This window comes from Acromyrmex echinatior, chromosome 11 (assembly GCF_024713525.1).
Source record: "Acromyrmex echinatior isolate Ae372 chromosome 11, ASM2471352v2, whole genome shotgun sequence".
Classification (NCBI taxonomy): Eukaryota; Metazoa; Arthropoda; class Insecta; order Hymenoptera; family Formicidae; genus Acromyrmex; species Acromyrmex echinatior.
This window is the reverse complement of record NC_141862.1, coordinates 6,310,145-6,328,599: the sequence shown is the minus strand read 5'-3', so window position 1 is coordinate 6,328,599 and position 18,455 is coordinate 6,310,145. Positions and strand designations below refer to the sequence as shown.

Here is an 18,455-nt window from a genome sequence, read left to right as displayed (position 1 = left end):
GAACTTCGCCTTTTGCGATGAGCTGCGGCTCTTTCTGGAGATATCCTTTTTCAAGACTAATGGATCGTGATAAGGATTCAGGTCTCGATAATACAACGTTTAATATCTCTTTCCTCTCGCTTTCTCTCTTTTTTTGTCCAACTTAAAAAAACGAAGGCTTGTAGCGTGACATGACGCATTCCGATTAAGTTGTCAAAGGAAGCGATTAAAACGGAGTGAAGGTCCGACAATTATAAATGACAATTATAAATATTTACAAAATATTTTATATTTCTCATGCTTTAATTTTAATTCTATCATATTTTATTTGATTTTTAATATCAGTTATTTTTTATATAATTCTTTTGGTTGAAGTTTTTTAATTAAACCAAATCTAAGTTAAATTCTACAATTGAATAAATGTTACTGTATAGCTAAATTTTTCTTGTGCAGCTAATTTTTTAACGTGAAATTATTTCTGTTATTTTCAATTTTTTATGAAATATAATTATAATTATAGATATATCAATATGAATCCTTGAATTTAGTGTCTCTAACTTCTAAATCATTTCTTTATTTTCTTTTATTTTCTTATTAACGCTTTTTAATTTTCTTGTAATGAACTTTATAATTAAATTAATAGGGTAATACCTGCGTTTCCGTGACCAGGTGAGTCATCGGCTCTCTCTTGTACTACCCTATAGTGCCTTCATGTCTTGGCACGGCTCGTTTTCTGGGCAAAAGCCGGGATCAGAAACAATGGAAACGAGAGGTCGGTGGGCACGCGTGTGGTAGCCATGATCGCGACGGTCACGTTTCACTCTTGCGTTATATGTATCGTGTGGTGTGGTGTACTCTGTGAAAAGCCAGCAAGGGCTTTTGTATGCACCTAGTCGAGGACATACTATACTCTTCCACCTTTCCTCTCCTGTTCCTCTTCATTGTAGAGAACGTTATCTATACCTCCATTCGATCTCTGACCAAAACAGCAAAACTGATTCTTGTTAGATATCGAAAACTATTTCGATATTTTGCTTCATTGATAAATCTTCATTGATAGAAAAATAATATAAGAGAACTTTCTGATTATATTGAAAAAATTAAAATACATATTATATTTTATATTACGATCGAAATATAATATTGGACATTTAACTTAATAATTTGGAAATTAACTTTGAAATTTGGACTTTTACGAAAAGAAAATAATTTAATTATTAAGAATAAAAAATGTATAAAGTTTTTTAAAGTTTTTTAAGAAAAGCTGTAAATATCATATGTTATGAAACAAAAGACGATCAATAACAAAGCTTCGCATCCGTGTTGTACAGGTTGAAAACGTGAGTTTGTGCGTGGGAGCACTGCGGGCTCTGGGGGCGGATGTAGGTGCTGTGAACCCGGGTGAATTGGCAGCAGGATCAACCCTGTGGCCGGTACTGGCTTTGCTCTTCGCCCTGTCACGCTACAAACAGCGAGCCAAGCAGCTACAGGATATGCCCAGGTAAATCATTCCTTTCGGCAGAAAAATCAATTATCATAATGATCGTCTATAATGAAATAATGAAGGCATTATGTTATATTAAAAGAATATATATAACTCTGAGAATCTTTAAAAATAGATCTCAGAATCTTTGAAACTGTGAAAAGAACTTTGAAATTTTTATTTCTCAAATTTATGGAACCTTAATTGACTTTTAAGAAATTTTGGATTTTCAAATATTTAGCTTATTTGTTTTTTTATTTGCTTTATTTTTTTTATTTTTTGTTATTTGTAAAACTACAAATATCTATATTATTATAAACAAGCGAATTTTCAAGATCTAAACACTTTGTTTTAATGCTTTTTAAATTGTCGAGTTTGATTGATTTTTAAAATTTACATATTTGAATTTACATTTTTTTCTATTTAGATTATAGAACTTTTTTTAAATTATATTAGGTGTTGGAATTAATACGTAGCGTTTTTTAATGAAAGAATGTTATTTATTTCACATGAGCATTAAAAAATACATTAATGAAAGTACTTCCCATCACTTGTAAAACGCTACGAATTAATTCCAACACCTAATAAAATTTTTTACGAGTTTTTAAAACTTCTAACATTTAAGATCTTTTAAACTTATATGTATTAAAAAAATTTTTTTTAATAATCTTTACCTTATTTACTCTTATGTAGTTTCACTTTTTTATTTTTGAAATTTTCAATCCTCTTTACCATACCATTAATGGGTAACCATAAACCATACCGACTACGGAGACTATTCGCAATCCGACCTTTTGAAACCGACCATCAGTTTACTGTATAGCCTAACGTCGGTAAAATGGTGATGTACGAATCCCTGAGGATTTTCTGTAGATATATACAAGATCTGTTATAGTAATCGATGGCACTTATTTATCATGGTTTGATAATTTGGAATCATAGCTTTATCATTAATTATAATATTACTATTCAAGACAATAATCAACTTTATATTTGTTAATTAAATATTATTTAGCATGTTTATCAATGACTGATATTTCATAAAGTTGAATTAATTTTAACATCGACTTTTTTAATTGGGAGGATCCCGTTTGCCTACAATTCCGATTGCACACCACTCATCAGCTGGTGCCTAGTAATTTTTCACTGCTTTAGCAATGAGAATATTTTATTTTTAGATTAGCTAATTAGCAATGCGCAACATGCGATGTGCAATCGGAGCCTTCCCGACTTAATTACTGATTCTTTCATATTGATCAACTTTTATGAGTCGACAAGGATACTTAAATGAGCAGGGACGTTTTAGATTTAATAACACAGAACGTTGGAATAAAATTTTTAAACGCAATTCGGCTTAAATTTAACTTACAATCTCAGAACTCGTTTCTTGATGGTTTTCGGCTGCGATCGAGTTCAATAAAACCGTTAAATCAGATTATAGTGCACCTTGATGAGAAACACATATCAAAAGTTACGAAAACTTAAGAGACTTTTATTAACACTCACACAGAAAGTTTTTACATTATTCCAATATTTTGACATAATACGATCATAACATCTATTTAGTAGTTGTTTCAAAAATTATTTTTATATTTTAAAGAAAATCACTTTCTAATTTTAATAGCTATGATGTTATTATAATTAACATTAAAACTTACATATCTTATGAATTGTTTTATTATTGTTACATATTTGAATTTCTTATTTTTTTTTATAATCTTTTTTTTTTCTTAATCAAGTTCTTTATATTTATTTCCATCGAAAATTAATTCTTTTAACTATTTTATAAGAAAAATTTATTTTTTTTTTCTCCTTTTTGCATGATTTGATGTAGGCTTTGTTTGGCATTTGTGGCATTTGTATTTTATAGTGACCCGGGATCTATGTCGAGAGCTTTGTTTCCTGTCGCGCAGTCGAATCGATACCAACGTCCCGTGGAACGGCGGCTGGGCAGCGGCGTTCATTAACGTCTGCGTTAATCACCCAGCATATTTCCCTCTTTCTCTTTCTCGTCTACTTCCTCGCGTTGTCGATGTCGAGTAAAGAGCATACAGTTATACCAATGTTTCGGCACGCAGAAAACGCGTTTTACGATCGAGAACGAGCAATTTTAAATATTTTAATTACAACCGCTGCAGTTAATTGCAACAACCCAGAAGAGAGAAAGATGGAAGCGAGATAGAGAGAGCGAGAGAGAGAGAGAGAGAGAGAGAGAGAGAGAGAGAGAGAGAATGATATTTATTATATTTCTTAAAAATTTTGAATAACGGATAATTTAAAATTTTTAATAGAAATATAAAATATTAAATTATAAAATATTAGAATCGAATAAACAAAAAGTTACATAAGATCAATGTAAAATTATAAAATATATGGAAAATTAATATACTATATTATTTCTCTCTCTCTCTCCCTTTCTTTCTCTCTCTCTCTCTTCTCGCAGCAATAAATTAAAGAAAAGACATGCAGAGATAAGTACGAAGAAAAAGAGGACATAGCTTTTAAAAGCTATTTTAGGGGTGACTGACTTTGCGTTATTCTCTTCTTATTAATCGTTCGTGGACGCAACTTCACGCACGGCGATGCTGTGCGCCACAAGTCAAGGTCGATATTTTTAAATTGCAGTATTTTTTTTAATTGAATAACGATGAATTGCTTTGATGAGTAATGTTCCTAAATTGTATCTTAAATAATTCGAGTAACGTTTCGCAGCATATCTAATAAAATCTGCCCAAATTTAAGATTGAATATTAATTAAATTAAAATTTTTCTGTTTTTAATTTATGATTTCCTCTTTGTTTAAAATAGATTTAATACTTAATTATATAAAATTATTATTTTATTATATTATTATTGAAAAATTAATAATAATATCGACTCGGAACAACATTCTTTTTCAGATAAATTTAGACATTTTTATTTACAACTTTTCCTTTTATCTTATTTAGAATAAATAAAAAATTCAAATAATTAGCTCTAATTTTAATAAAAAATTACTTAAAATTTTTAAAAGCTATAGATAATTGCTACTTAGAAATAGATATTTTTTGATGAATTAATCAATTAAAGTATTATAAATTAACAATTAATTTTTTTAAACAGTTTGAGGATAATTTTGTTCTATCCAATAAAATTATTGTAAATTTTTCATATGATTGGATATCTGACTTGTGTCTCATATTTCGGAAAAGTTGCATATAATTTATAAAAGGAAATATTTAAATTAGATCCTAGATTTGAACCATATAAAACTCGAATTAAGGGATGTTTGCGTCTGGACTAGAAAACCCTTGGCTTGCGAGAGTCTAGATAAGAGATATACCGAAAGAAATCTCTTTCGAGCAAAAGGGGCATTCGAGCCTGAATCTAATGGAGCGCGTAACGATTCTTCGGTCGGGAGAAACGCGATGCCGGGTCTCTCGGCCAGGCTGTGCATTAACATATTAACAATGCTCCATTATGCCCCGAGTGTATAGTGTATACCTAGTCCTCCGCGTGGGCGCGTTATGGACCACTCTCGAGACTGCGAAACATATATTTGAAGCTTCAAAATATATATCCTGAATTCGTTAAGAAAATATTTTAGCGAATTTGATATGATTTTTTATTAGAAAAAGATTTAGAAATATTTTCGTTGCATACTTGAAAGTTTTTTAATACAAGAAATAATATTGCAATAAATAATTTAGTTTATTAAATTTAATATACCTATTAAATATATCTATATAGAAAATTCATTGTAATATCTATTAGAGCGAACAGATTTTTCTCGAAATTGAATGAAGAACAAAGCCTCCTTGTCGATTCACCATCTTGACGCTTAATATGTCGAAGAGAAAATATTTTCTCCTCTAATTCATAATGATTTATCATTATAAGATTATGAATGACTTTTTATTCAGTCAGAAGTAATAATTTAATTTTTTTTCTTGAAAGAGAATTTTTTGTACAGTTTAATAAATTTTCAAGAGTATAGCCAAAATTAAATTTTTGAATCTAAGAACTCTCGAGTGTTCGTTAAAAATGTAACAAGTAAAAGTAAAGACGGATGAATATTACGCTAGGCTGACAAAAAAGGTTTCCCACACGCGCATGCATATCTCGTTAGAGTATATACACAATCCATCCATGGCACACGTTCATGTATGCACGTGCACATCGGGCGCGGGGCATTAGCATAAAAATGGTTTAAAAATCTGTCGAGCGTGCCACCAACATTGGTTGGTTCTCAGGGAAGACTGAAGCCGCCATTGGCTGGTTGCGTACCTCGAAAGAGAGGGAGGATCGAAGAGAGCGGGCTCCAGAGAGGCTGCGAGAGCTAAAACGAGCGAAGGAGAGACTGAGAGAGACGTTTGGAGATGGAATGGGATTTGTAAGAGAAATAAAGAGAGAGGCTAACGGAGAACAAGGATCGATTCTGCGAGGGTGTATCCGAAGAAGAGAGAAAGAGACAGATAAAAAAAGAGAGAGACAGGGAGATGAGGTGGGATACAGAAGGGTGCGAGAAGGCTGTATGTATTCAGACAAAGAAGCACAGCAACACTGGAGTACCGTAGAGAGTTCGAGAGCGAGAGCGAGAGCAAGGGAGAAAGAGAGAAAGAGAGAGAACCTAGACGTCCAGCTAGACATCAAAAAGGTGCAAGAGAAACACGTAATAAGATAAAGCGGGGTAGAACGATGAAAGAGAAAGAGCGACGGAGGGGAGAGGAGTGCATCTGCATGGGGAAGTCGGTGTGAGCCCCGAAGGGGGCTGGAAGGTGAACTGGAGAGCGAGAGGGATGCCGATGGCGGTAGAGGGGGACCAAGGGGTGAAGGGTCGCGAGATACCAAAGCGAAGGGGGGAACCGGCGAGGAAAGAGAGAAAGAGAGAGAGAGAGAGAAAGCACCACGTGCTATGGGAACGGGAATGGCTCTCTCTTCTCTCGCCGGGCCTTTCGCGGCGGTTCAGTTCGAAACGGGCCATCAACGATGCCTACACACCATGGCCACACCACCATGACCATCGCGGCGGAGTGTGGTGGTCGTCCGTGGTCGCCATGAGGCGTCGTCGCTCAAGTCGATGACGCTCTCAAGAGTCGAACGGTTTCTTGGGCTCCCTCTCGTCTCTTCTCCCTCGTCGTTTTATCGTCTCGAATAAGTTTTGCGAATTTTTTAAAATGTAGTAAGATCGATGGATCCGTTCGATCATGCGCGGAATGCGATAAAGTGTCGATATTTGAGCTCCGCGAAGAGTCGATAGTGATCGCGTAAGTGTAAGTGGTATTACAGAAAGAGAGGATGGAAGTTGACGATACGTTTATGGATTATGTTTAAACGTGACAGGAAAACGCTCTCGTGATACGATCTTTTTGGATGTGTTTGATGTGGGAAGATTGATCTGCAAGGAAGTCTCGATTTCAGCTTAATCGTTTCTATTTAATCAAGAGAGTTAATCCAAGAAAATTAAAATTTGTGGAATCAATAAAATATTTCTATGACAATGATTTAAAATAAGATAAATGAAATTTTTATATTCAAATATATCGTGACATAAGTAAACTGACTGAACTGAAACATATAATTAAAATTAAAAGCTAATTTAATTATATTATAAATTATAACAAGACATATGTACGTAATGTGATAATAAATTAAAATAAATATTAATGGAAAAAGAATTAATGTAGATTTAATTCTACGATAAAAATCTGCTAACTTTTGCTCGTCCATTTATAATTTTTTTTTGTTCCATCGCACTCGAAGTGTCGAGAGCTTCTCCGTATTTTCGTCTTTTTGCATCGATCCCGTAAGGATGTCGATTGTAGATCTAACCTGATCTCATCTCACGATCGACGATAAGTCGGTCGATCGAGCAGCAAGCCGGATCAATTCACGACGAAAGTGTCTGTTGGCACGCTAACATCGAATTGTGGAATACTTGAAGAAATCTTCGTTATTTTTCGCAGTTGTAATCTACAGACTGCAACTTGTTGCAACTGCGCGTCACTATGGGGAAGATTAAAATCTGAGGATAATTTTTCTATAAGACTTAACAATTTTGGGAACAAGAATTCATAGATCGATCAATCGCTGAAGAGATAACGTGACACAATAGCGAGAATTCGAAGAATTGAGGATGAGGCACAATTGATGAAATATGTATGAATTTTGAAGGTGAATTATTCAGCGTCTCGTAAGAAAGGAGACACTTCGAGCGCTTTCGATTTCTCAGGACGATTATTCGTACAGAAATCGATATACATATTGAATTTGAAGTTTCTAACGAAGCTCTTGTCTTTCAGACAGATTTTTATTCGAGAAAAAGGAAAAAAGTGTAAAAAATGGTGTGAAAATTATAAAAGGAAATATAAGTATTATTATTACTACTATATTATTAGAAGAATAACATCAGTGAAAAAAATAAAAGTGATATCATATTAATATAATTAAGCATAATTAGTGTGAAAAGAGAATGCTAAGAGGTATATCATTTGAATATCTGTATATACATATATATCAGTACTTTGAATAATACGTAAAAATAACGTCGATAGCAGAAGATAAGAAGATTATAAATACGTAATTTAATAAAAATATAATTTAATTAATCCTAAAATATTTAAAATTATCAATCATATCAAGTAAGATCAAGAATTTCTTTATATAAGCAGCCGGTATTGAATCTCTTTCCCACAACGAACTTTTCTTATCCAGTTCAATCTCGTCTTCATTCAAAAGATCGAAAAAAAAAATTTGTTTCGTGAATAAGTCCAAGTAAACAAGACGAATAAACGTACAAGATAAAATAGGATCTCGGATCTGACGAATAGAAAACGACGTTGGATCTCTAAACAATAAATTTTGTCATTCGATCGACGACGAGGATCAGCGAAACGATATCAAGAAGCTCAATCCAAAGTAGATCTCTTTTATCACCGGTGTCTCGTTCCCACGTTTTACGAACCCTTATTATAGTGAGGATAATAACAATCTCGAAAGGAAGGGACCATCGGGTTTATCTTTCGATACGACTCGATCGTTAACTCGCAACCTCGAAGATATAATAAACAGGATGAACTAATAAATTATTGTTATTACAAACTTTTTTATACTTTAGTAAAACCACTCCTTAATAAGACAACAAAGAAAATGGCAAAATTGAATAAATAGCTGTGAAATGAAGTGAGGCGAAGTAAAGTTTGATATATATTAGTTAATATTTTGATATATTAGTAATATTTTGATTTAATACATTTGTAAGAAATTAAATCAATAATTAATATATAAACGATTTTATTTCTACACAACAATAAAACAATACTGAGTTATATTATTATAATAAAAAACAATATAGATTAACAACGATATAACATAAAGTGCTACTTGAAGCAGTTACTCTCGTCAGTTTAAGAAGAGTCATCTGTAAAATATTCGAAGAGAAAAAAAAGAATAACCAACATCATGGGAAATAGCGGGAGTAGTGGGGGCGGCAGTAACAGGAAGGCACGAAGTTTGCCAAATTCACCGGAAGCACACAGGTATTCCAGCATTCTTTTCGCCGAATTAGTTTTGAAATGAAACATAGGACCGTAAAATAGAAGTAAGACGAGAAGTATTAAAAAATAAAATGTAACTAATGAGCATTTGTCTGTTTCTCTAATATTGACACTGCGTGAATTGATATATCACTTGTTGTAGGTGGAATTCTTATATTTATTTGCTGCTTCCGACGTATTCTTATCCTTATGCCTTATTGTATTTTTTTCTTTATTTTTTCATTCGTTTGAACGAACGACGACGAAACCGGTTATTCGGTATATTTAGGATTTCCTGAATCGCGCGCTACGTGTACACATTGACCCTATGTGTAAGTTCTTCGAGGAAAAGTAGACAGTAAAGTTTTTTTTATACATCCATCTTCCTATATAGATTGCATGAAATTAATTAAGGAAACTAACAAAATTACGTTTTCACTGAAGTAAATATTTTGAATAATTAATAAAAAAATATAATAAACAAGAATAATAGTACTGTAAACTTAGATGTCAATTTAATTTGCATATCTTATTTAAATAAAAAATTATAGAATTAAATAAATAGATTATATAATTAATAAAAATTTTAGTCAAGTATGACGCTCTTATTTATCGATACAAAAATCGGATAAATTATAAAAATAATGTATTATTATTTTTATGGCGCTCGAATTCTATTCCTCTATATTTTTCTTCTTTTTAAAGTTGCCAAATGACAATGGCCGCTGATTCGAACCGCGTGTCGTAGGTTGGAGGTATCGAGGCTCGCGACCTGCGACGGGTCCTAACCGGTCTCTCCGAGTTCCCGTGGCGATCGGTTGCGACCGACCGGGCGGATCTGGTTTTGCATTTTTCCGTTCTCGATATAGATCGGTGGCGACCGACCGACTCACGGTGCTCTTCTTTCTCTCTTTTCAGCTATCGTGTAATTATGCTCTCTCACGTATATATAGGAAATCGCATTTTGCAACCAACCGTCACGAATAATAAGAATTATCGAAAGTCGAAACAATATGTCTTCATAATAATGTTCTTACGCACTTCTAACAGAAATGGAAAATGAACAGTAGAGTCTTACACTATCTTATAACATACTATACATTTTTTATAACATACTATACAATAATACATTTTTTTAATTATATTACAAAGTATACATATAATATACATTTGCGTATGCATAAAAATTATATTAGCTGTTTTATATATTTATGAGTATCAAACTTTTAATATAAAAAATAAACAATTTATTATCAATATTGTTCTTGGAGGTACGGTCTGTATTATGGAATAATCACTTGCGAAAGAATACGCGGAAGAACATAAAATTTCGGGTGGAATTTTAATAGCGATGAAATGTGGAGGGTAATAGGATCCTTTAATTAAACCGGCTTAAAAAATTCATTTCCCGTCACCAACATGCAGAGGGAGAAGACTGAACCCTTCGGATATTTTTCCAAGTATCCTTGATTTCGAACACTCTGAATCATAAGATATAAAGATGCAAATTCTTTTTTATAATCGATAATATAATTAATAAAGATGTTGAGAATCATTTTTATTGTTAAAAAAAAATCATCGATGATAATTTCTACGAATGGACTGATCTATCATTAAAATGTCGTTTCAACTTTAAACGCAACGAATAATCGTACACAAAAGCTTTAAAAAATTTGCATCAAAATCTATATATAAACGATTTATTCATTTCATTTTATACATAAGTAGGTTATAGAAATCCGAATTTAGTTCAAATTTAGTGCAAACTTTATTTTTTATTTTTATTATTTTATTTTATTTTTGCAAATTTTCAGTTTTTAGGCAAATAATTTCCCGAACGAATCTTTTCCTTTTACTTTCTCTTCGTCCTTTCTTTATTTAGCGAACGAGTTCAAAGACATCCGCGGAGTCGACGAGAGTGAGTCAATGTTTTCGATGTGAATGGCCGCAGAAATAGATCCTTGGGCAAGCACGTTTCGTGATCGCACGATTCACGGGCTAAATTCTGCGCGACTGATTTTAGTGAAACGAGAACGAGCTTGTGTCGTCTCGTGTGTCACCAATCGTGCGCATCAAGTAGGAAAAACGAGGATTCACGATTCACCGTGGTGCGTAAGCAGGGATTATTCGAGTTGACAACGTTGCGCTCGTGCGTAATGATTGAATCATTTGAACAACTCGTTTTAGAGAAACCGACACTCAAGCCATTTATAAATTATTAAAAGAATATAAAAGAATACAAATTAATACGTTATAATAATATTATATTATTAAAGATATTAAAAAATGTTCTAAGGATGTGTGAAATATCAGAAAAGAAAAATTAAGGAAATTCTAAGAAAAAAAATACAAGACATCTAAATAATTGAAATAATTAAATTTCAAAAGTCTAAACAGATTGTTAAAATATTGTTAGATGTTTTTTGCATAATTTATTCGTATTATTTTATCGATATATCGGATTAAAGAATTTTCTTTAGCTATTCTTTCCAAAACTGAACAACTAAATTTTATTCTGCATTTTTTATTTTATTTTTTACGAGGATTTTTACGTGTTATTATTTATTATTGTTTTTAATGTTGTTCTTATTACATATAAAACATAAATTTTAATAATTAAATATGTATATAACCTTTATATTCGCGGCAAACAAAGAGTAACATTCGATTGGTTCCGAAGCGAAGATCCGGCCGTGCCCTGATGAGAATCGATGGACTATATTTTGCTTATGGTTCCCCAGGAGATGCTCTTGCCAAGTTCGCTTTGATTAATTAGAATGGTGCATTGTTTGCGATGCATCAGTGACGATGCATCGCGGCAAGCAGGCCGGAGGTCGGCGGAACCGTTATGCATCGTGATTGTTTCAGATGCAAGAAGTCCACCGAGAGATCAAATTTTACCTTTAGATTGTAAAGAATAGAACCAAAAAATATATTTAAAATCTTTCCATAAAAAAAAATATATCTAAAAAATGTGTCCAAAAAATTATCATAAACAGAAATTTTTACACAATAATATTTTTCAAAAATCATTTTATATATTATTAATTATTAGTGACAATCGTAATAATTATTATCGATGTTTAAATATTTTCTTCGTTATGTTATTATACAATAAACAATACTACGAATATATTTTATAGCGATTCTTTCATATCTTTTTTCACTAAAAATTTCACCAATGAAACAACATTAAAATAAAGTAACACAAGATTTCATTCAAAATTAATGAGCATAATATTTTGACTAGAGAGTGATCCACTATTTTGCGATAATAATAATAACAATGCACTTATTCCATTTAAGAGAAAATAAACTTTTATTTTTTTCATTACTTTGTACTACGTTCAGACATTTTTCACAATCTTCAGTATATAACGTCTTCGAAATTTTTTGGAAATTTAAAGGAATATTTTAAGGAACGTAACGATATGCACAGCGTCCTTGCCTGCGTATCAACGATAAACGGTGATCATGAAAGAACCACGACGATAATAATATCGTCTCGCGGAAAAGAACGGTTCTACTCGTCGTCATGCTTCTTCCTGGAAGCGGCAGTTAAGTCCTTCTTCTCTTGAGATCCTCTAAATTTATCCCGCGCTTCGCTGTAACGAGGCTCCGCTTCGCGCTGTTGTATGAAATCTTCTCTTTCTTGCGGCTTTCTTTCTCCTCGAATAAGACTCGGTAATTACTTCTAATACCTGTAATGAATTATTATAGCTCTATCCGCGCCCAATTCTCGCCTCCATTTCTCCTTGGTCTTTGCTAATACGACTTACATTCCTGCGCGACAATTTACAACAATTTATATTTGTGCATGCAACATAAATAATTTGTCGAAAAGCGAAGACAATGAAATAGCAAAATACATAAAATCCAGTTAATTCGTCCGTAATATTTTTTTTTATCTATCTAAATCGCATTTTTATTTAAAAAAATATATTTATTTCTATAAATCTGTCGACAGCACTGAAATATTTTTCAGAAAACCATTTCCTATTTGCTTTCTATTGGAAGTTAGCTCAGAAATTTTAAAATAAAATTTAATATGGTAAATAATTGTGCAGATAATAATGAAATTTATATCTAACAAAGAGAAATAATAATATTTCAAAACAGAATAAATCAATAAATACATATTGAAATGCTTCATAGTCATTTGCGATGTACAATATTTTGGCCTGCTACACGAATCTGTTGGTAGAATTTGATTAGGTTACTATACGTCACAATTTTGAAAAAAATGGTATCAAAGAGGCAAAAAATGATGTGATTGCCAAACTTGACCAACGGACTCGTGTCAACAGTCAAAAATATATTGGAAACAACTATTTACACGTGATAAATAGCTTTGGACAGTAATGTTATTGTTCCTTTTATTTTCACAATAACATTACTATGAAATTTATAATATTATTAATATAATGTTACATTAAGCTCAAAAAAGTGATGTGCGCCAATATTATGATATTTAATTTTTCAGCGAAAATTCTCTCTAGTCTTTGCAAAATTTCGAGATCTCGATGTGGCGAAGAGAAAGAACGTTCTCTCTATATCGAGCGACGGGATCTCTAATTGGCGACCGTTCGAAAAATCGTTCCGGCTGGTTCGATCCTGGCAGTCAGCAATTAAAAGGAATGTCGTCCCTGCTGATATGTATCTTGTCGTTGCTGGTCGACCAGCCTAATCACGCGTTCTTGTTACCCGCGAGCGTCGAAGAGAGATAGTGACTCCCTTCCTTACACATTTTGCAATTGAATTGCGCATATAACGCGTTTACATCGTTCGTTTAAGCGACTATTCGATTATCTTAGCTCTTTCTATAAACTTTTGCGAATATCTATTTATCAGCTGAGAAAAATAGCAAATAAACAGAATAATTTATTCATTGTATTTGTAATATAATTTTTTATCAATTTAACATTACTTTAATTAAAAGTAAATATTAAGATTTAATGATGAATGAATAGTGACGAGCTTGTGTCGTTTGTTACTTATAATTGTAATCACATTATTAGATTACATCAAGAATGTTGCAAATGCTCATTACTGGTCAGTGATAGACGCTAAATAAAACACATTGATTAGATAATTAGAAACCGAAGGAATAATAGCGAAAGAAATCAAGTATTGTTAATTACGCTAACCACTAATGAAACACGTAACGTAGAACAAATTATTGTATATTGATATGTGTGTGTAAAAATTGATTATAGTATTTGTTTAAATAAAGACTCTTATCGAGCGATTATCGAACGCGATTAATCAAACGTCGCGATAATAATGATCCATGCGAAACTCAAACATGTGGCTGCACGGTAGAAATGAATGTAATCTGAGATACCGTCATAAATAACGTAACATGACTACAAAATAGAGTATACTTGCAGTGAGACGAACGATAATGATTAGAAAATATAAATAAAGCATGAGCAAAAAATTGCGATTTAAGAAATCATTTTTAACAGAAAGCAAAAACAGAAATTATAAAAATGATTTTCAAAAATTCGAAACAATACATTTATAAAAGATATTATTTTATAAAAGATATTATTTTATAAATATATATAATACAAGTGTTACTTAATAAAATATTTATATTTTATTAAGAATAAGAATATTAAATTATTTCTACTGTCATATTAACTCTTTGTTTTGTCAACGATTTAATTATAATATTCGTTTAATGATCTATGCGAAGTAATATGATTACAAACAAAATAAGGAATTAATCTTTTAGCGTTTGAAGGCTCTTGAAAATCAGTGCACGTGTCACAACTAATTAAAAATTTTAATGAAACGTGTCGATAAGGATTAGATCGATAAACAAATAAGAAAGACATCGTAAAAACACCGTTTACGGTCAAGAAATGCTCCATCTTGCAATGATATTAGTAATATGTCTCTGGGGGTAAGACGTCGTGGCGGCATGGCGCGGTGGTGGTGGCGGTTGCAACACGCGTCGCAGCGCCCGGCGTCGCGTCGGTACGCGTCGACCATGACATTAATTTCCGATATTGCTCTCGTAAATATTCGCGACTCGCCGTCGACCATCTCCCACCGGATTGAAATACTTCTCTCTTTCTGGATTCGACGTTGCCGGCGCGCGTCCCTATTGAGGGCTCATTTTTTTATATATCGACCCTCAGAATCGTAGATATATTTACGGCGAGGGAACAGCGCGATTCAAAATGATTTTATAAAGATAAAAAACAAATGTTAGTGTTATATGACATTTTAATTTGTCGCTAGACTGAAAATTATGAAAAAGATAAATAGAGGGAAAGAAAATTATTTATTAAAAGTTTACATACTATATTCTCCAAGAAGTTTAAAAATCTTTAAATTTCATGTTTTATGAAAATGCTGAACCAATTTTATCATTATAGATTTTTTATTTTTGCCTTTCTCTTGTTTTTGTGTTCTAAAAGTTTTATATTATTTTTCTAGATTTAACAATAAGAACATCTAGCTCTAGAGATTCTTCTTATACAGTACTGCGGATTCGGTTTCAATGTATGGAGCGGAGAATTCGAAATAGAGGAAGGATATTCTAAAACACATCTGCGATAGACCTGCATTTTGTCATGCAAAAAAAAAATAAAATTTTTCTTTTGATAAAAGACTTTTACTGAGTAACATTTTGTGTGAAACATATTAAATTGTGATGTATCACAACATTTGATACACAATCATAAAATTAAAATAAACTATAAAATATATAATATAAAATCTTTTCTTGATAAGCGTGTGATATGATTTATCGAATTTATTTCTGTATATAATTGATTAAGACAATCCTTTTAAAATTATCAATTAATTCAGTTGTCTAGTGATAATCACAAAAGCGAAAAAGTAAACTTTTTAATTATTAAAAATCGTCGTTTAGCACACATTTCACGCAAGGATTCGACGCAAATTTTACTATTCATCGTATACTTATCATGTGCATACAAGCAAAATGGAAATTTATAAAACGCTTTATGTACCTATGTATCTTTGGGATGCAGGCATAATTTAATCTGTCACATATATATCATGCTTGCATTGTGCCTTCCTCAGGCATTATTGTATCGTGTTCCTGCACGACAGGCACGGGAATTGCATCTCTCGCAGGTCGAAACAAAGAATATAACGAGGAAGGTGTGTCTCACGAGTTGCACTGCACCAGCTGTGCGTGCGATGCAAATGGATGCGAGACCCACCGTTACTATATAAATCGAGAAACGAACTCGTGAACTGATTGTACAAGACATTCTGAAAGATCATGTTATTAATGTGGTTTTCCGTATATATTAATTTTTTTTTATTGAAATGTTTAAAGTTTTATAGAATTAACAAGTAATACGTACAGCTATTAAATTGTATATCTAACATTATACGATAATGTATTTTGATATTGATTAACTAGACAATTTCAATCAAATATTACATATTTTTGATGTGTGAAAAAAATATCAAATATTTAGTTTTTGGAAGTAGATAAAAAATATAAATAAATATAAATATTAAATTGTTTATTTCTCAACACTGCAAACTATTTCGTTCATCTCGTTCCATTTAATCAAGTCTGATCTTCTCGTAAAATCTTTTTACTTTTCTCTTTATTCCATCGAAAATAAATAAGTTAAAGGACATATTAAGAATATACAATTTACGAGTGAAAGGATAATTAGTTATCCTCATCTTTTTCAGCATCTTTTTGAATCTAGTGATTGTTGCAGTTCTTCTTCGTTTTGTTAGCATTTGAGTCGATTAGCAGCTGCAATTATTCTCATTACAGTAAAATAGCGGATAAATTTAGGACAAAGCGATGATTTACGCGTGATGTAGATATCGGATAGCCAGTTTAGTGTTAAACACGCAGTGCGAATACGAGTCAAAGGCCGTTTCTCTACCAAGCCTGTTATATTCACGAAGTTTATGGACGGTACTTGGTAATTCGAGCTCAAGAGTGTGTATATGATATTATAATGGATCTATATACGGTTCCTACACATGTATATATACATACATTAAAAACTTGCTAGTTGAAAGGAATTTAACCATGTATTTAATTGCTGATTTACGCGTTTACCGGACTGAATTAGCTGATAGGATTGTTAATTAAATAATGATTTAAGACAGATAATTTGTGTTATTTGCGATTGAATTTGTTTTATATTACAATCATCAATCAGTTTTATATTATATTTTATTAAGATTTTTATCATAGTTCAATGTCTCCTAATATATTTTTTCTCATCTAAATGTCTAATAAAATATAAAACATAGAGATGAGTAGGAATTTATAAAATACAAAAATAGAGTGAACATAATATAATAGAAAAAAATAATTACACAATAAAATAAAAATCACTGCATAATTAAAATTACTGATTATGAATTTAACATTTTATTACATTGTTACTTACATATTTATGTTTTACATAATAATTTTCTTATAATTATTTAACAGAAAAATTTGTTTATATTTTAAAAGTTCACTTATACATTTCCTTTTTATATATATTCTACGAAGATATATATTGTGTAAATAGAAAATCCATGAAACATCAAGCTGACAACAGAATCCTTTTTCATTTCAGATTGCCGTCGCCCTATAACAAACAGTCGTCGGGAGTTAGCGGTGCTGGCGGTGGTCCTGGGGGTGGCACAAGCATACCCCTACCCGCGACCGTTGCCGCCACCAGGAGATGCCCTCCGGACAAAGTCAGACCGGCTCCGGCACCAACACATCAATCACAACTCGGTAAGTTCCATCAACTCATCTTTCTCACCCCTTTGTTGTAAACTTTTTGAGCATCGTCATATTTTACAGGAAAACGTAAAAGCTTTATCTTTATCACAGGTAGACAGAAAATATATATTTGATATTATATAATGCAATAATATTATATTAATTTTATATTCTAATATAAATTCAAAATTCATAATTACTATTATCTAATCAAGAAAGTTTGTATTTAAATAATATTATATTTTATAGACTGATTATATTTTACAAAATACAATAAAATATGTTTTAATTATCATAATTATCAAAATAAATCGATTATAATTTCTCTTCAATAACATATTATATAATATTATGTATACATAATATACATAATTCTAATATACACGCATTTTATATAAATATAAATATTACTGTATATTAATACATAATATAAAATTATTTTGGTTAAAAGCCAATTATATTTTTTAAAATAATCCGTTATTGTGTACACACATTTTAATGGAAATTGTATTGCACCGGGAACTGGCAGAGAAACGTCCGATTAGTCTGACATCCCGCGTTATTCATCTAAAATTTATTTTTGCGCAATAAATAAATGACGAAAAGTGCTACGAATAAAAATGGAAAATGGACGAGGTAGATGATATTAAAAAATTAAACGTTACTATGAACTTTAACAATAGCCAACAATTGTGGTAACACAAAATTTATTATTTATTTTCCGATGCAATCGTGAGGA

At 31.7% G+C, this 18,455-nt stretch overlaps 1 protein-coding gene across 5 annotated transcripts in view; it reads left to right on the top strand.

Annotated features, from left to right (window-relative positions):
- sick (sickie) overlaps window positions 1-18,455 on the top strand; it is a 174,494-nt gene that overhangs the window by 79,200 nt on the left and 76,839 nt on the right. For 4 of the 5 annotated variants that reach the window (XM_087411097.1, XM_087411095.1, XM_087411096.1 and 1 more), the window contains 2 exons: window positions 1,311-1,480; window positions 17,565-17,728. In XM_087411097.1, coding sequence (XP_087267223.1) covers window positions 1,311-1,480; window positions 17,565-17,728 — 334 coding nt within the window. Of the gene's footprint in view, window positions 1-1,310; window positions 1,481-4,325; window positions 8,980-17,564; window positions 17,729-18,455 lie in introns of those variants that run through there. The other variant, XM_087411098.1, reaches the window with a different exon arrangement.